Source organism: Xylocopa sonorina, chromosome 4 (genome assembly GCF_050948175.1).
Source record: "Xylocopa sonorina isolate GNS202 chromosome 4, iyXylSono1_principal, whole genome shotgun sequence".
NCBI lineage: Eukaryota > Metazoa > Arthropoda > Insecta > Hymenoptera > Apidae > Xylocopa > Xylocopa sonorina.
The window spans coordinates 5,402,344-5,422,591 of record NC_135196.1 but is presented as its reverse complement, the minus strand read 5'-3'; the positions used below and the strand labels follow the sequence as shown (position 1 = coordinate 5,422,591).

General features: G+C 41.3%; 1 protein-coding gene across 3 annotated transcripts in view; it reads right to left on the bottom strand.

The window, feature by feature from the left end:
• Positions 1-526: 526 nt before the first annotated feature.
• The window catches only part of Ets98b (DNA-binding protein Ets98B), an 82,884-nt gene continuing 63,162 nt past the window's right edge, over positions 527-20,248 (bottom strand). For 2 of the 3 annotated variants that reach the window (XM_076894347.1, XM_076894346.1), the window contains 2 exons: positions 16,385-16,580; positions 14,589-14,961 (listed from right to left, as the gene is read on the bottom strand). In XM_076894347.1, coding sequence (XP_076750462.1) covers positions 14,597-14,961; positions 16,385-16,580 — 561 coding nt within the window. In that variant the 3' untranslated portion in view covers positions 14,589-14,596. Of the gene's footprint in view, positions 631-14,588; positions 14,962-16,384; positions 16,581-20,248 lie in introns of those variants that run through there. The other variant, XM_076894348.1, reaches the window with a different exon arrangement.

Sequence of the window (20,248 nt, the reverse complement as noted above, 5' to 3'; positions counted from 1 at the left end):
ACCACCCAAACTTCAGAACTATTACAGACTCTAATTTCATAATCTCTCATAAAAAACCATGCACCTCAACGAAATATTTAATTTCGATTCCTGAGGGACCAAAATCATCCCTCATGGAACTCCCTCGATATCCCAGAAGACCGCACAGTTTTCTCGCAAGCTTTTCCCTCGTTTCCTCCACTCGCTTAACTCCTCTCCGCTCTTCCCATCTTCCCCTCGCATCTCATTGTTCGTCCCCTCGTCCCTCTCGTTTGCGCCTCCGCCTCTGCCGCCGCGCGTTCCATGTTCACGTGAAGGTGTATCGGGCGCGTGTTCCACCGCGCTCGGCCGGTCTCGTCGCTCGTATATACTTACCTGGCAATTAGTTTCGCGGAGAATGTTGTTGTCCTTGGTCGTGTACGGACGCACGCGCGGTACCCGCTCGTTTCGCGGGGGTGTCCCCGGTGCAAACACGGCAGTCTCTATATCGGCGGCGGAACAACGCCGTGGACGGCTCCTCCGCGTTCACGGCTGCGACCGGGAGGTGCAAAAGCGGCCCCCGCAGGTGCAGCCGCGCCGGTTCCACGGTTCTACGTGCCTGGAATTTTCGCCGACTCGCATCCGTTACTCGTTACCCGAGACTCCTCGCCCCTGTCGACAAGTCGCTGTATTAATGAATGCGCGATACATAGGGACGAACTTTCGAGCAGTCATCGCTTGAATTCTGCGCATGTTTTAGGTTAATTATCCTGGGACTACGAGAAAGATGACAGGGTAGATCGTCGAGCGATCCGTGGTACAACAGGGGTGAATACTTGCGTTCGACTGTTTCTAGGACGTTGCCAAATGCAAGTTTTAACCCTACTTCGTTTGGGGTGCGAAGTCTTTCAGAGTACACGGGAAAAGAGGAAATTGTTATATAGGGTAGTTTTGGATAAGGGGTAATATATGTCGTATGCGGTACTACTAAAGTTCTACTGATGTTTGAAAAGGTGGAGAAGAATTAGAGTTAGAATTACATTCTAAACAATTTCTAGATAAGACGGTCTGACTGAAAGATAATGAAGTATTTTGTACTTTGACACTTACAACTGTTTAAAGTCGCGAAGTAGACAATTTAATAGCGTTTATACTTCATCATTTACACCTGCCAATAAAAGGAGTACTATAAATCGATACGAGATAACCGCATACACGATAGTTCGAATGATATCTATGCCTAATCATTTTTAAGCTCTCCTACCTTCCATCGACTCGTTATCTCGAGGAGCGTTAAAAACAGGCACGATATCGATTTTTCCTGATCCGTAGCGAACCACATCCACGTTTAAATTACATCTGCTTAAGAGTGTCGGCCACGGGACCGCGTTCAGATCGCAAAACAATGGCGGCCCGATAAAATAACTGGAGGATTCATTTATTCTACGTAACTATACGTAGCGGCGGTCTCATAAGAATACGGACTACCCTACGGATCAGTGATGCACAATCATTGGCCTCTCGCGACCCGCATAAATCTTTCACCGTTTTCTGCTTCGAATTTCGGAAATAATTTTGAAAAAATTCGTTTTTTGCGGATGTACTCGACACTTGAAAATGATTTGAACTGTTTTTGACAATGTCTGTTCAATTTACTTGACAATTTGTATATCGTTTATTTATTTCGTTTATGTATCTATTTCTTACCACAAGATTTATAGTTATTCGAGTTATATGTATCCGCTTAATGAAAGTCGGAAAAAGAAACAGCACAATCGAAATAAAGTCTCGAGCGACCGAGGAACGATCCTGAGCAACTGTAAACCGCGCAGTTTATTTCACGAAGCAGCTTCTACGTTAATTGTTTTTCGTGCCATTTAAGAAGAACGAAAGTATTCAAGGCGGTCGAGTTCAACTCACAATGAAACACGGCGAACATCGATGACCATTAAGCTTTCAGTGCGATTTACAATTGCCATGAAATAAATGTATTTTAAGCGCAAAACTAATGCTGAATTCGACGTTGGTTAAGCACAAGTTACAGTAAAAAGTGAGTTTCACGTAAAATACTTTCAGATCGCTTGCTTAAGTCGCGTTTAATTGAAGAAATATCGTTATTAAGTGATGATCGGCTCGTTCAAATAAATTACAGGGCTTGTAAACAACCAATTACAGTAGCATGCGATACCACCATTCGCAGAACTAAGATTTTTGCAAAACTAAAATAATATTTAATTTCGTTTGAATGAAACAGTATAAAACCGAGATATTTATTCATTTCGAAAACGATTACTTATCCATTACTGATAATTATTTCACTTAATTCAGATATAAATATTACCCAAAGAAATATATGCACATAAAGCTGCAGATTATAAATAAAAAGATAAGTCGCCAGCTTAATCTTCAAAAGCAGATCCGAAACGCGTTAAAAATGAATTTTGCGCACCACTGTTCTATCCTCTCTATCCTCAGTCGTAAAAATTCCACCCCTCGAATTTTTTCCTCTCAACCGCGCTCTATTTCCTCTCTTCGTCTTCGTACACCCTTGTGCCCATCGCTTTGGTTGGTTACTCCCCTTTAACACTGCGGTATATACTCCTTTTCTGCCAGCGATTCTGCCACGATAGATCGAAGGGCAGAGAACCAGGGCTCCGTCGATCCGTCCATCGTTCCTTCTTCGCACTTAGGGATGGGATCAAGTATACTAATAAATGCTTACAATACTATATACGCATCTTGTTCGATTGTCATTTGTACATTTTTAGCTACGTTAAAGGTTTGTTTCACTCGATACCAACTTGGATAATTCCGAGTATCTTGCAAATGCAGAGGAACCTTTTTTATTGCAACAGCATATTTTTTCCGAATCACGTCTTTCATTTTGTAAATATTGCGAATGGAAGCAGCATGTATTCTATAATACAATAATTGAAGGAAACTATTTAACTAACCTTGATTTTCCAACAGAAAATAATATAAAACATTGAAAGTAATTAGCAGAAACATTGAAAATTAATCACGCTAAAAATTTCCTTACTCTAACACTGCAGCTACCCCAATTAATTCGCACAATGGATATTTTCTTTTACACAGATTTAACTATCACGTGTTATGAGTGTTACTTAAATTTAACAAAGCGAGGTACTTGCAACAAGATTGACTCAGGCTCGCGAGTACACATTGAACTTGATCCCATCCCTACTCGCGCCCCCGTCCTCCCTTTCCTTCCCTTCTTCCTTCCTGGAGCGAGCAGACGGCTCGATTTTTCCCCCTGGAATCGTGGAGAGTAACGGAGATACCGCGGTACGAGGTGTTGTTGCAACAAGGTGTTAGATTAATTGTACGATTAAATCGTCGTAAATCTCGTAAAGGGACGCCCACTGCCCTCGTGTCCGCCCCCTTCGCTCCGCGCGCGGGGATGATCCTCGAAGTGGGACGAGGACGCGGTGAAAAAAGTGGAGAACACAGGGAGAGAGGGAGGGATAGAGATAGGCTGGGGCAGAAGAGAGCAGCTCGACGTTTCCAGAGCGATACGAATCTTTATGGCAGAGAGATTCTCGCCATCCTCCGGAGTTCGAACGTTTTTGCTCCTCGTTTTGCCGTTGCTCCTTCGCTCGCAGCTCTTCCTCTTCGTTTGTTCGGCCGAGCCCGCGAGCGGTGTTCACCGTGGATCGTACAGCTCGTGTAAATTGGAATGCTCGAGTTTGACGAGGGGAGCCGCCGGTTTTTGGTTGTTTGGCGGCGATCGGTTTAGCTTGAATTGGGGTGGCGCGTTGCTGGAGTTCCAACAGATGTTTGTGCAAATTTATATTTTTATTATTGCTACGATAATAGTCGAAATCTTAATAGAGATCCCTAAAGCACACTTCATCGAGACAAAGGATTAATTATCCTTGTCGACATTTTTAAATATCCGACGCGAATAATACTTTGTAATTTACTTGATGGTTGCTCTTATTAATACAATTATGTTGGATTGTTCTTTGAGTTTCGCAAATTGCGTTGGGCATTTTAACTTTGAATAGACGTGGAGCTTCGAGTATCCTTTACATCCTCTGAGAAATAACAAACTGATGGATATATATAGGTTGCTCGTTTATCAAGACTGGTTTAATGAGAGTGTAAAAGTAAAAGAGATCGTGAAAAAGTGTTTATGAACTAGAAACTAATCAAGTTAATTAACCTAAATCTACAATTTTATCTCAATTTCGGTTAAGCCTTCTCTAAGCAGTGAAAACTAACAGAATTATATTAAAAATTGCACGTGAATATAGTTACAGATAAGTTACGTTTGTTTTAGTGATGAATCATTCATTATGAACAAAAAATTCAGAGAATTTTAATAGATATGTGTAATTGCTGCAGTAGATGCAATCTATGCCTGACTTAAAATTCCTGTATCTACTTATTGTCTTACGAATCGCAACTGTTCGAATTACTTTACGCTTTATTCTTATCAATCGCATTTTATCATTAACTAGACGTTGGATTTTCTTTCGAATGTTGCAATTATATTATATAAGGTATTCTATAACGATAATCTTTTTTGATATAAGAGTCTCTCCAACGACATGCAATGCATTTAAAATCCAAGAAACTTTTACCTCAAATACAGTTGTAGTTATTCATTTCAACAATATATTCTTAACCGTGCAAGCATATAAATATTATTTTGAATCTATATTAATTAATTGCAACATATACTACGTATAAATTTTAAGTTTCCCTGTTATGATTATTCACACGAAAATCAATAACTTATTGCACAATGCTACGCTTATTTGTCGTATAATTTATGTGGCTGACGAGCATAACCATTTGCAATTTCCCCAAAAAAATGTTCACCGGCTAATAAATCCTCGCTGTTGGTATGAAATTCGCGCTCCAATTGCCCTGTATCATCCCGTTAATCGGCGTAATTGCCCCGATGTAGCGGGGTCCAATTAAAACGTCGTAATTGAAATTGCTAGACCGTGGTACCATTAAAGCGACACGTTATTCCCTTATTCGTTGCTGTTCTTTTTAATATCATTAAATAACGGGCCGCTCGCTCCTTCTGTTCAGTCCTCTCGAAAGCAAATGCCAATTTCCATATAGTAAACACACGGAACAGCTGGCGTGAAGATACATGCCGAAGATCCTCTCTATCCTCGATTTCATCGACCGATTTCGTTTATCTTGTGAAACAATATGGAGAAAATTCAAGTGCCACATCTTTTCCATTTATCCTTATATACATTTATACATCTTCAACTACTTCAATTATTTTCTCGATAATTTTTATTTTTTATTAAAAGTCCTGGTATATTCTGTTTTGCTTTTTTATTTTGTTCGTACTTATTATTTTGTATTTTTTTGCTCGATGCAAATTCGTTTGATTTCGCGCAGAGAATCATCTTCCAACTGAAATTTAATCGTGATGAGTCATCGTGAATTTATCGCCGATTAGGCTCGCAGAATTCCAGGGCTTTCACTCGCCCACGATCGTGGATTGCTTTCGCTTCTTTTTATATTATTGACGTTTGGCTATGAAAATAAGTAGGACTCCAAGTCGCAATCGTTCACTCTTACATTCTCCGAATTACCTGACTGATAATAGCGAGGTTTATGGAATTTACGTTGAGAAGGTTTTACATATTCATAAGGGTGTACTCTCTTTCTCTTTTTCTTTCCCTCTCTCTGTCTGTTTATCATAAAACAGATTATTTTTAAATCTAAAATTATCACAATTGTCGCAATATTTTATAATAGTATTATTAATGAATTTCTAATTATGCTTGTAACCTTTCTAGAGATTAATGATGAATTCTACTTCCAAGGAACATTACTTGCGGTTTCTCTTTAGAATCATATTTCCTTGTAATAAATTTCTCACGAAAGTATACCATAAATTTTCGAATTATATAATGTGGCAGGGTGTTAATTAAACATCACCCAAATATAATATAAAATCAATGAAGAAATACAAAAAAGAAGAATATTTAAATCGCCTGAAAATATGGAAGAGGTTATATAAATAAAACGCATTTTTGGGTGGTTTTGTAACTTTTTTCAATATTTTTTTTGTCCTTTTATCTTTGCTTCGTGTTAGTATCTCGCTTCGAACTCCTGTCAGCAAGAACGTCGGCATACAATAAAAAATATAATGATATACGTATGTATATGCGTGTGTGTATATGTGTATGTGTCTAGTTTTATGCAATTACGTTTACGTTTATATCGTCCATCGTTAATTACGGCTCGTCGCATCTGTAGCAATACGCGGTCAGTTTAATTCCGATTAGTGGAAACAGTCGGGAGAAACAGTTGCTCGACGATTGCACAAATATCTTTAAACTCGTAACGAAACGTCACGCAGCAAGAACAATCATCTTTTATCGCCGTGAAACAAGTCTTAATTCTAATTAAATAGACTCGTTGACGGTAATTAATGTATCGAATTAATGGGCAGTCATAACGCCGCGGATAAATTACGCGCTCGCACGTAGTTTTGTGATTATTTACGAAGTCCTTTAACGACGATTCGTTTGGCGGTTAATTAGAACCATTGCCGGAAAATGAAAGCGCATTTTACAATTCTCTGAAATGGTACTAATTTGAATAGATTGAGTTCGATGTCTGGTTGAAATGCGTCGATATTACTTGAATTTCAATTAGTTTTGATAGTTACCATTACCGTTAATAAACCATTACAAAAGTTTATAGATACGCCATAAATTTTTATTTAGAATATGAATATTTGTAATACCGTAAATTTTTAAGAGCATCACAGTCTTCTCGCCATTTGAAAAATAGTGAAGTTATTAAGAAATATCACATTGCGCATTGATTATTGTCTTTTTCGCGGGGATTATTCATTTATCAAGTTCAGGATCGATTCTATTCTATTGCCATTTTCTAGATGTTATCAGAATTGTTCTCATAATTCGTGCCGTTTTGAGTCAAATAACATGAAATCGCTTTACTAATTAGAACCTGACTCGAAATAACTTTCCACGTTTCGAGCGAAGACGATTAATTTATTCGAATTAATTACTGTAACTTTTAATTTCTAATTTGTGGAGAAATGTTTATGCACAGAGTACTTGGAGATGTTATACTTTTTAATATTTTCAAATCATCATTTAATTCTAAATTCGTCCAATAATGAGTGTATCTTATTTAGGAAAAATATATGTCTCGAATATTTATAATAACATTTAAATAGTCAGCTTGCACATTCATTAACTCAAATTTTCCATCACCATAAAACGAAAAAGAAACAAAATAACAATAAATACGAGTTACCAAAGAAATAAATTAAATGTTTCCAAGCACTAACCATGTTCCAATAAAAAGAAAAACAAATTCTCCCAATCAGTTTGAATCAATTTTCCAAAACCACCCAGTTACAGTAACTCACCGCATAAATTCGTTTCGCAAAAAAGCGTCTCGCTTAAGACACTATAGTCGCCAGAATATTAAGGCGCAAAAAGAACCGCATTATTTCGCATTCGTCGGGGGAAAGTGCTCTCCCGTAACATTTCCGCGCGTGAATTCCACGAGCTGTCGAGAATCGAGCGGGGTCCTCCGGCAGAAACGCGCTTTTGTCCAAACAGATGGCCGTTCGAGGCGAATAGTCGCTCGTATATAAACGCCGGCCTTGTTGGAACCACGAAGGTACACCGTGTACTTTGGAGCTCGGTATACCTTACCGCTTGACGGAAGTGGCTGGCTACCACTAAAGCTACGAAGCCTGCCGCACAATGGATTATCGTAAATTCCGCGATGGAACGAACGACCGCGTTAGTCAACCGGTGCACGATTTCTGTAAAGCCTCGGGCTGGAACAGGCCGATTTGCGAGCGTCACGAGCCCTGTTGCATGGGACGAATGAGCCTTTGAGAATCGCTTTCGTCGAGAACGCTTCGGGAATGTTACCACTTTAATGAGGACATTTCAGAGTTAGAATTTGAAATGTACGTTGTGTGTGTCAAGAATGGATAGAAATCTCAAGACAGTAGAAATTAAGGTGGATGTCATTTTAAATAAATAAATAAATAAATAAGAACGCAAGGAAATATATATATATGTAGTAACGTGTTCTGATGTCTTTTATGGTATATACGTGTCAGATTTTGGAAATTAGTCAAAGTTATGTACTAGTATGTTAGAAAATGTTTTACGATAATCTCGTAAATGAAATAATTGTCTCATAAGTGCACCTGTACAATGGCTACAAGAAGATATTTGTATACGTCTATATTCTCTCGTGTGACGCATTTTGATTGAATTTCATATCTCATTTTCGTAGTATAAGAAATGTGATAACATATTTAGACTTGAGTTGATGTATAAATATTAAACTGATAATATAACGCAATACAAATATCTTTTGTAACCCTTTTATACGATACGCTTACTTAATATTCAAATAATTAGAGTATTAAACTTTACGCACTGTGTTCTACGCTTTCTCTTTCTGTCTTGAAGCATACATCGTTACATACCATCACTTAGTAAATGGTACCTTATCAGTACATACACCCACTCATATTTGAACAATGACCACTTATTTCTATTTTCGTTCAAAAAGTAGAATGCACCAAGTATCATTCTTTAAACTCACAATCGTCCAGTTAATCCGCAAGAAACCAACCACACGGTGATACGCAAAGTAGATTCAAGCGACGAACTTTGCCAAAGTACAAAAATGCAAAAAGAACAGAACGCAAATCATCAAACCTTGACACCATGGCTGGTATTAAGTACGCCAGGACGAAAGTTAATTTAAAAACTCGCAGCTACTTCGATAAACCTTTCGCTCGCAAGGACCAAACCGTGACAAAGCCACGTGAATCTTTCATTGGTCGGGTACAAGTCGATATGCTCGATTCGAATAATTTGCATGCTGTTTGCGCAAACACCGCGTCGGTAAAAGGGATGGAGATAAATCTGACAGCAGAACTCTGGCCGATCGAAATCGCGGATACTGCCGAATGACCGCTGATAATCCCCTATGGTTTACGATTACGACCGATCTTTTCCATACGATGGAACCCGCGCGATGCAGCGAATTTCTCCGTTGTCCAGGAAGGGCCAACCGCGAAACTCGCGGCGGAGGTATGCGATTTCGAAAGTAATCCTGATAAGAGCTGGATACCTACCGTATCGTCGCTTTGAGATTGCAATAACGTCAGTTTTATGATGATTATTAAACGTAGAAGCATTCGAGCGGTGGAATGATTCGATTTCATTTTGCGAGCCACTCGGTTCCGTTCGCGGGCTTATGCGATCGTGCGACAGGCTTAAGTACGGCGTTGAACGTCGTTCAGATCAGTCGAGTTACTCGAATTCGAATACTACTCCGCCATATCAATATGAATTAGCTACTATCGATATTTATCGATTATGTGAGTTCATATGTGAAATGTATTGTTGCGAAAAAGATGTGAAATTCAATGTACAGTGGTCCTCTGTTGACCCAGATTTAAGTATCTTCAAATTATATTATTTCAATTCTAACCGTCTATGTACCTCGAAATGAACTTTAAAGTTCCGAATGAAATTGAGCAAAGTCCTTCCAATAATGTTTCTAAGTAATTACATAAGACAGAACTTGTGCGATGCAAGAGGTTTTCATGCAAATTTAATCGACGCATCGACGCTAAGATTTGTCGAGCGACTCGAAATTCAATTAATTTGCACGAGCATAAATTTAACACGATCGTGGCTTGACAAACGACTCTAATCCAAGTAATTTGACCGACCTGAACGAGGCTTTATCGTCGGAATCGAACGGACGCAGAGACGCGTCACGAACGAACGTTTCGATCTCGACAAGGCTCGCTGAAACAGGAGAAACAGTTCCTGCGTGTCTCTTCAACGATCGCGGTCCGTTTTAGCGACCGTTTCGTTTCGAAACGAGTTCTCGGTTGGATACTTAGATCGAGATGATTAAAACGTAACTCGTAACCCCTCTCTCATATCTGTTGCAAACAAATTACAAGTTTTGTTGGGACTGAATACATCTGGTTGTTAAGATCGAGCTTGCCGATACGGTTCATGTTAATTTCCCTCAATTATCGAGGTTTATTGTATTTCACCTGAGATCATTGTAATTTATGCGTATTTAAGCAAGTCCCGGCAAGTAAAAACGGAAGAACATTTTTTTTTTTGTTAAATAAAACACGTACAATTTTGTTTTCGTTTAACGTTTATTTGCAATTATTGGAAATTTCGAAACGAACACGGTCGAATTTTTGCTAACGAGTGTGCCTGGTTGTAAAAAGAAACGTTACAGTTTTAAATAATCGTTTCTCGGTTTAACCGATGAGCCGATCAAGATTCGATACGCCATCGCCAATCTCACAATGCTTACGACTTCATTATCTTGGCAATGTTTTATTTATGCGCTAATATTCCCACCCGCACAATTTCCGTTTATTGCAACGAGTATCTCCATTTCGACGAGCCTTGCATCAATTTCTGAATCGCCAACACGCGTAATTAAAAACGAAAATCTCTCTCTCTCTCTCCCTCTCTCTCTCTCTTTCTCAGCTGGTTTCGAGAACATAATCGAGCTCATGTTCTTTGGCTTAACGATCTACGTCCAGAATTGGCAGGTTTCCAATATTTGGCGGTAATTGCACATCCAGGACAGAAGAATATGTTCGTTGCCCTTCGAGTCAGCGTTTAAATTATATAAAATTCGCCGCGCCTTTTTGTCGTTCACTCCTCACAAAGGATTTCTTCTGGTCTAGCGTCTCGAAGAATTTTGAAAAGCTCGAGGTCTGAATAAAAAAATTCACACAAGAATATGGCGTGCATAAAACGCGATACGATCGTAAAACTTTCGAGTCGTTTCGCTCGAAACCGCTATCTTACGGCAGCTGACGTCTTTGAAATTATCGGAACCGATGATGTTATCTTCATTAACTTTTGCATGTATGAAAAGTGAATGTTCCTTTGTAAGTCGAAGTCTACAATATACTCAAAATCTGCAGCAATTTTTTAATGCACAGATACGATTTCGTTATTTTTTTTTAAAGCTTTCAAAAATATTTTAGTTTGCAAGAATTCTTAAGAACGATAATATTTCTAAATTTCAGAAATACTAAATTTCTAGTACAACTATTATATTATAAACAATTTTTTATGTATTTTCAAATTTTGTTTACAATTTTGTCACCTCAGTCCAAACCATGCATTCTTCATGAATTTGTACACTTTCGTCACGTTCTTGGCTGTAGTAATAATTTTGCGATTACAAAATTATCCACGAATGCATGTAAAAATTTTAAAGAAAAGCTGTCTCTTTCTGAAATAAAATGCTTTCGAGTAGTAACGCATCGTTTCAACGATCTAGACCAGAAGATCCCAGCCTAAAACACACTTCATCGAAGACAGCGAAAGACCCATATTGGTCTCGCGACACACGCCACGACGACCTCGACGTCTTACGTAGAACAACTCTCTAACAATGTATATATATATTTATAACGTACGTATATAAAATATATTAATACGATTACGAACGAACTCAGTTAAATAAATAATTATTAAAAAATAATAATAATAAAAATAAAACGAACGTACAAAATGATTACAGGTCGAGTATTATGTACAACCGATATCGGTGAGCGAAACGATTGAGATGTTAGTAGAACCGTCGAACGGGGTTCACCAGGGTGTGAGTCCACTTAAATAAACATAAAACAAAATCCGCGTTAAATAAATGTAAATACACCGAGACGTATGAATTCCAACTGTTCACTCAGCCTTCAATCTCCAGGGATTTCTTCTTAAGTATCAAAAGTGTCGAATAAATAATCGTTCGACGTGCAAGTCGAGATATGCAAGATTGAATTTGGGAAAAGAAAAAAGGTAAAACGAGAGAATACAAAAGAAAGAAATGTACGACGGATGCATGATCGAAGCCCGGTGATCATTAGGAATTCCGTAACTATTCGTATAGAAAAAGTTTAAATAAATCTGAATAAAATAAAAAAGAAATGTATGGTTAGTGAAGGGTAAACGTTGGAACGACGATTAACGGAATTAATCGCCGTCCAGAGAAAAGAAAGATTAATGAACAAAAGAGAGAAAAAGAAATACGGAGGGAAATCTCTTTGAGTAACTGAACAGACGGCTCACGTGAGCCGCCATGATACTTATATACCTAGAGTGAAACTTACGTGCTAGATCGTTCATGGAACATACAACTTTTAATATATCATAGATATATGGGACCAAAATCACCAGAACCAGCCGCGCAAAACATTTGTGCCTCGAGCCATCCACGATTGCCATTTTTCTTCCATTTCTTCTCTTCTTCGAACGATTTTCAATTTATTTCTCGTTTCTTTTTCTATTCCTTCTGGTCGTTTCCAAAGAAACTCTACGCGATCCTCTATCGGGAAGGGAAGGCGTTATCGCGTATCCTAGGACGAATCGATCGTGCGTCGATCATTTCACGCCGTACGAGCGAAATTTTCCGCTTCGCTCGGCGAGCAACATTGTACGCATCCTCAAAAGGCCGCGTGTTAAATCGCTGGCAATTTTTGCGACGTATGCCGGACTATCGTCGTCCAAACGCGTCGAAGAAGGCACTTTTCGTGATTTTTAAATACTTAGAAGTGTAGAAGACACGTTTAGAAAAATAGATTTCTTTGCACTTGTATAGCAAGGGAAAAGCTCTTAGAAAAACGTCAGATATGTAAAATAGATACTCTTTTTTGTAAAAATAGTAAAATTCTCACCTACTCGCTCTTTTCGTTTTTCGCATCATTCGAAGCGTGACAGCCATCGAAAGACCTTTCTCTTCTCAGCGCTCGAGTTTAATCGAAAAGAAAAATGGCGGGACAGGCCCAGCAGCAGCGAATAGTTCCGCGCGCCGGGTCGTCCATCGACCGTGGACCCGTGGACCGGATGCAGCTCGAGGCTTTGGTGACCGGCGCTGGTAAGCAATCGTGAGAACAGAGAGGAAAGAGTGGTTTCTTCCCTTTTCTCCAACGAAATCTCCATTTGCTCGTTTCTTCCTCGTCTTCTCATCTTTTTTGTTCCGTCTTCGAGCAACAACAATCGTCGGGATTTTAGCGTAGCACGCTCGCCCCTCGCAGGACGTACCTCCGAGCGAGACCGCGAACGCGTCGATTTTGTCCACCTTTCGGATTGCCACTCGATAGGATCGCGCGTAAACGTAACGACACGTTCTCACGTGCATCGATAACGCACTAGTGATAGTACAACGGTATATAATACCGATTTAATACCAACAGTAGTACGTTACAACATTAACATTACGGTTAGTGGCATCGTTAATAACATTGTAGTAGTATTACTGATATCGTTCTGAATATAGTAATAGTACTAGCAGCATTATGTCGTACTTAATCGTTATCATTACGTTAGTAGAACGTTAGTGTTAGTACGTGCGCATAATATATTGTTGGTGGTTAACTGGTATCAATACGTCGACGCGCGATCATGAATAACGTTGACATCCTTTAAAAAAAAAACCGTGTAAAAAGAAGACAACAGGCTTTTTAAATAAAAAAAAAAAGAGGAGTAGTAAAAAAAAGAATATAAAAATTTAAAATATATAAAGCGTGTACACCACTCGAAAAATGTGAAAATCGACTGTGCAAACGCCCCGACGCCATAGTCAATCGGAGGGGTGCCCGTCGCGCGGACGAGCACGGGGAGGGAAATCGTGGATCGTGAAACGAAGGAGCGGTTTACTCTTTTTTCTTTTTCACCGGATAATCGTTTATGTTACAGCAGAAAATCTCCGTCAGGATAGAAATGAAGAAGGGGGGATAGGGTGGGATGGAAGAAAGGCTGAGTTGAGGGAGAGGGAAGAAATCGGGGGTCGCCCAAAACGGGCGTACTAAGTGGTACCCATCCGTGGCGCGGCGTTATCCTCTGGATAATACACCGGACACGGTGGATCGTTAATTCTTTACCTTCGACCTCCGTACTGGTTCTCCACATTTTTTGTTTCCTTCTCTTCTTTTTTTGTCCTTTTTCTTCATTTTTTTTTTTCTTTTTTGTTTCGTTCGAGATATCAATCAAACACACCGGGAAGACACGCACGCAACAAGGAAAGACAGGCACGCACGCACACCACCGCGTCATCGCAATCGCGACGAGTTTCTTTAAGTGAGGAAAGATTGCACGCAGAGAGGAGAGTCGGAAGCCCTTCGTAGCAACTCCCTTCGAAAACGAATGCCAGCCTCAAGGTGATCAACCTGGACGACCTTGAGCCCGGAATCGGTGGAGAGCTGTTAACCCTTTGCGCTCGCCGTTTCGATAAACCGTCGGACGCAGCGACAATCGCCGCGAACTTATCACTGATGCGTGTTTCTGACAGACACACGACCTGGCCATGTATCGTAAACAGGAATCGATCGTCCGTGAGAAAAGATAGGCGGCCGCGACAACGCTCCGCCGATGTAACCCCGTAACCGTGTGCGAGCGCGTATCATTTTTCCTTCCTCTTTTTTTTTTTTCGTTGCAATAAATACTCGAATATTATAAATTGCACTCGCGCGAAAGGAACGAGTCGGAGAATAAATACGAAAGATTTTTCGAACGGGCCCGAGGTAACACCACGAACGGTGCGGGGCTCGCGCAAAGGCTTAACGGGACTCCGTCTATAGGCAGTAAGGATGGCAGAACTGATAGACCAGCCTCTGGCTACGTTCCGTCTTCTTCATGATCCCCTTCTTGTAATATTGCCTGATACTACGGCTGAGCTTGTCGTAGTTCATGGCGGGCCGATTCTTTCGTTTGCCCCAGAGCCTGGCCACGCGGACCGAGTCCTCGATCTTGAACACGCCCTTACCACGGTCCAGCCAGCGTATGCAGGACCCGTGGATGGCTGGGCTCTGCAGCAGCTCCTTCAGGAACTGCCAGAGGTGGATGTGCGAGCCGCCGTTCCGTATCTTACCACCGCCGCCGCCGCCGCCACCGCCGCCTCCGTTTCCGGACTGAGACGAGCCGCAGTCCTCGTCCTCGTCTGGAAAAAGAAATGCCCGTCCAGCCTCCTTTTCGTGAATGATCCAGGATCGTCACACGGTGCGCTCGCGAGCCGTTTTCGGTTCTGATGGCGATGCGCTCCTTGGTCACTGCCGTGGTAGTTGGTTAGGTGCGTGTTAGTTGGTTACTGGTTAGGCGTTACGCTCGCGAATAGGCGGTTAGATCTTTAGGCTGTTCTTGTTGTTAGTTAGCTGGTAGATATAGATAGTTAAACTTGTCGAAGCTATGCTTGTTATTAGTCGTTTGATAAGCGTGCTTTTCAGGCTGTTTCTGTAATCGGTTATTTGGCGAGGATATACGAACGTGTTTGTTTTCGCAAAATAATTCTTGATCGCGCGATTCGCCTCTGAAACAGGGTTAATTAACAGCTTTCGATGATTCGGATGGGACGTGAATTTCTTAACCGCCGGCAGTAGACGTAATTACAAGGTACGCGTGTCTTCGCACGATAGAAAGCTTTGCAGTTTGATATCCGTATGTGGGACACGATGGCACTCGTGGTTTTAACCCATTAATATTTATGACGCGATTATAGTTGTTTCTGCGGTTTATCGCAGACTTCGGCGTCGATTAACCTGACGATGCGAGGGAGGTGATAAGAGGATAGAATTGTGACTGCGCGAGTAATTGTTAGGTGAATTTTGCCGCGTTACAAGAAAGGCGGCGTTAGATCGGCGAACGGGAATCTATCGCGATTAACATATTAATGTTTACGTTGAATTCTAACTGTTCCTTCAGGTTTTTCTGGTTTACGATTATTTATTAACCGTTTCAACGCGAGCTATCGCTACTGTGATAACAATTTGATGTATCGGTGTTTGCGAACCCGATGGAATGTATAATTACTGCTCGCCTGCGATTTGTTACGATTATATAAATTCTGGTTCTTAATATTATACGACGACTAGCATGTTAATATTTCTGGTCATGGGTACTTATGGATCTAACGCGTGCTACTGAATCGAATCGATTTAAATAATTTGCAAAATTAGATAGTAATTCGACGGTCAATATCGTCAAGATTCAAACAGCGGAATGATTCTCGAAAGAAATTGCTGTTGATCGTTCGAAATGCAATTTGTGAAATTGTGCTGAGAAATAGGTACGCGGAAAAAATGCATAGCGGGGAAGAAGTTACTATTAATACGATTACGTATCCAATAAATAATTTAAATGTACGGTTTACTAGTTTCATAAAGCAATAAAAAGCATCGCTATCAATTTTGCAATCCGTCACTGGTTTACAATTATTATTAATATTTTATCGATGCTTGTAGTCTATTGCTGCGAATCGATCAAATTGTTCGGATATTAATAAGCGGTGATGTATGAAGATTGCAACACATCTGCGGCATGCTGGAAGCAATTACCAGACTAGAAAGGATGGTTAAAAATTGACTTACCGTCGGAGAAATCAACGCTGCAAGTGGAGCCTTTAACAGTAACTGGAGCCGCGTTTGCAATAGCGGATGACGTGTTGTTGTTACTGCTAGGCGTCTGAACGACAGTGGGGCCCCAGGAAGCCGCCAGTGTGTTACGCGGAGATTCCTCGACCGCTGCTTTCCAAATCTCCAGCTGCGCATGGAGAATGCTTCCACACTGGAACGAAAAAGTAGCGATTTCATTAATCTCTATCGTAATCCACTTACCACTTTTCTTTGTTCGCTTCGAATCGTATCCAACACATTTCTCTCTCTCTCTCTCCCTTACAAAAACAAGCGAAATTCCATGCAAATGTAACTCGAACGAACGATAAGTAATAAGAATTTCTCAAGGCTGTTATCTGACGTGTCGAATTGTTTAAGGCGGATAGAGAGAGAGGGAGAGAGAGATTCGGTAATAAATATTACGATTGCAATTCATATCGATTGCGTTTCCCATCGAAAATGTCGGTGTCGCGGGATCGCTCGCGCGAGAGTCGTTTTCTCTCGCATTCTGAACAGCTCGCGTTATCTCTAATGATCCCATATGGAGACCATTTGCATGAATACCTGTTCCTCGGTACGGTAAGGAGTTTCAAGAATGTGTTCGGTACTTTTTAGCGGTCGCCGTTTGGCAACGAAATAAGCGAGCGAGAGGGCGAAGCGGGGGCGGACGAGAGAGAAAGGCAGAGGATCGGTGGGAAGAGGAGAAGTCAGGAAGGACTAAGTAGATAAATTTATCATAGCCAGAGATTAATAGCGGCTTGGAAGAATTCTGTGGTAATGTAAAACAATTAAGGCTGACGGGTAACCGTGCGGAGTGGAGCGGTATGGGGCGGCGTGGAGGGGAAATGCAAATTGGAGTCTCTCGACAAAAGTGTAAAAAGAATTGGAGCATCTGATGGTAACTGTAAATCCTCGATTGAATAATCTTTCAGAGACGGTTCGGTGTAATTAAGAGGATTCCTGGGAGTATCGGAGTACAGTACAGGCGATAGTGTTGCTCTCGTTAAGTTAATTGTCTTCGCTAATATTCAACAAGGATTATACTGAAACTAGTGAAAATATTTGCGGAACAATTGAAATGAACGAAAATCTGCGAAGCAGACGAAACATTTCGACCGAGCTTGAAAGAGGAGGAATACATGTATAGAACTGCAAATATTTCAAAATAGTAGAATATAATTTAAATTTATTGAATAATTTAATGGTACCAGTATTGTACTTTACTGTTCTTAGAAAAGAATTGTTTGTTTGACGAGTGTATAGGAATGTACAAGAAATAACCAATTACAATCATGATGTCCACCAAGAGAGATCCTGAAGCCACGAAACAGTATCACCAAACACAGCACTAAAACAAACCCGACAGTCGTGTCAATTTTCGATTAAACACTATAACGTGTCTTTTCAATCCGGTTTCAAGGCTCCACCGGAAACCTTTAACTTCACGCACGCGCCGTTGAACGCGCCACCTTATCAAGGCCGACCAGCAACGCTCCACAAAGTTACACGTCCACGCAACAGCATTCCATCCTTAATTAACCAGCCTAACCCAAAAAGCACTTTAAGCCGGCGATAAATTCGTCGCGCGTGAACAAAAACCGATAAAACCGTCGCGCGAAAAAAATGAAGAGAAAAGAGAGGATGACCAAAAAGGAGGAAGTCCAGCGACGACGAAACCGTAAATAACAGGGAACGAGGAGCAATACGACGAAGAAGAGCAGAGGGAGAGCAAGCGTTAGAATTCCTGAACCGACGGTGTCGTTGCGCCGCGAGAGAAGAGAAAGCGGCTCCGCTGAGACGCAACAGGCAGTCGAGCGAGCCAAGCAACCGAGCCAGGCATTCAGCCAGCCGTTGACCCACTTCTCGATCGTTTCTGCCGGGCAAATAGCGCGTCCCGTGCACGTATCCGCGCGACCGCCAATCCTGTTGCTCGACTCCGTGGAAGCTGGAACACGGGACGCACCATGGGTGCAGTCACACGCGCAGCAACGGTCCAAGCGCGGCGGCGACGCGATGACGCGCGCGGCACCCCCTACAACGTGGATCCTTTGGGGGTGTCAACCTTTCGCGAGGAAATACAGTAGAGGAGATCCATATCGATCGTTTCACGATTTCATTTTCTTGTAATCTTTGAAATATTGTTTAACACAATGTTTCTCAAGTACGAGAGATGATGTGTTCTTGATTGAAAATGCTGATTAAGAATTATTAACTAATCTAGCTGCGAAGTGAATCGTACCCTTTGAGAATTCACGTCTATGTACTGTATGTATCACATTAAAAATCTGTCAGAATCGATTATCCCGAGTCCAGTACTACCCCAAGCAAATAACGTACACGCGAAAGCATCCTCGCGTATGGCAGGATGGATAAAATAAAAAAGTTGACGCCAGGTATTTGACCTGTGATCACTGGGATTTCCTAAATTCAAGCCTAGCTGCTCGTGGCGCATAGCAAGCCGCATATTTCACCGGATGCAAATGCGCGGTGGTATCTAATAAAGCGATCGCGTATCTTCGTATCGGACGTAACAATGCACCCCGCCTGCTGGACGGGCGCCTGGGCGCAACACGCGAGCCCAGCCACCGCGTGTAATTTCCAGCAATGGGAACGGTGCTCGCGGTCCGCGATCCTCAGAATCGTCCGCGGTATCGAATTCCCAGCGGTCAATTACATAGCGCCTCGCACGCCGGGCGAGCATCCATAACGAATCCGGAATACACGTTAATGACTTCTTCAGGATTCGCCGCGGCGCCGCATGAATTATTTAACCTGCGGGGTGCCACGCTCGGTTTCAGGTCAAAGGCAAAACGGTCCGCTCGCGAGACGATTCTCCTTTCCTAGCTGAGCCTCGCGGTTATTGCTTCTCGAGAGCTGATGATCGCCGGGGGAATTCGCGTGAACGCCAAGTTTCCTCGAAACGGGGTGTGAAATTTGTGATTGTAACTGGTACGTCAATGAGGGTTAATGGGGGATGAATTTTGTATAGAATTAAGAGGTTGTGATCTCTGAAAAGTTAGGTAGATTGTATTGAGAATGGTTCTTTAGAAACAAAAATCAAGGAGACGAACGTCATCCATCGTTTGATTCCTTCCTACGTAATGCTGTTCAGAGCTCATTTACGCATTTCCAATATCGTCTTCGTTGTATTGGTTAGTTTTCTAAACTATTAGCTATGCATACGACACCAAGTATCTAAAGAATAACTCATAGGAATACTTATAGAAGTAGCATATTTAAACACTATATTAATTTCGAATGAATCTGCTAAAATTTGAAGTAACCCAGGATGTCCCAACTTGTACTCAAAGTACAAACCCAACAATGAGAAGCGAACAGCGCTCGAAATTGTAGATAGCGCATGACCATGGGTTCAATCATGATTCTACGTTACCAAGTGAACCGCGGCACAGTGTAATTATCCAATTACAAGACGCAAAGCTGAATCCATTATGCATGGCTATATACCCGTCCTCGTGCACTGATCTAAGCATACCCGTTTGTTCCCTATTGATTTCCATTGCGTCCACCACGTACGATTTTGAGAAACCGGTAGGGAGACCGGTTCCCCTGACGCGAACTGGACCGTTAACCTTTCCTAATTTTTGCATCGTAAAATTGCTCCACGTCTCATCGCGGATCGTGACTATTATCGAGTTCAGCTCGAACGCTCGTTTAAAGACATTAACCGAACAGCGTTACATAGGTAGAAACCAGTCCGCTGGAGAAACCGAATAAAACGACATTAACGCACGACGAAACAACAAAAATCGTGAAAAGTACCACTTTTGATCCCTAAGCGCGAAACTGATATTCGATGCGATGATTTTTCACATTTCA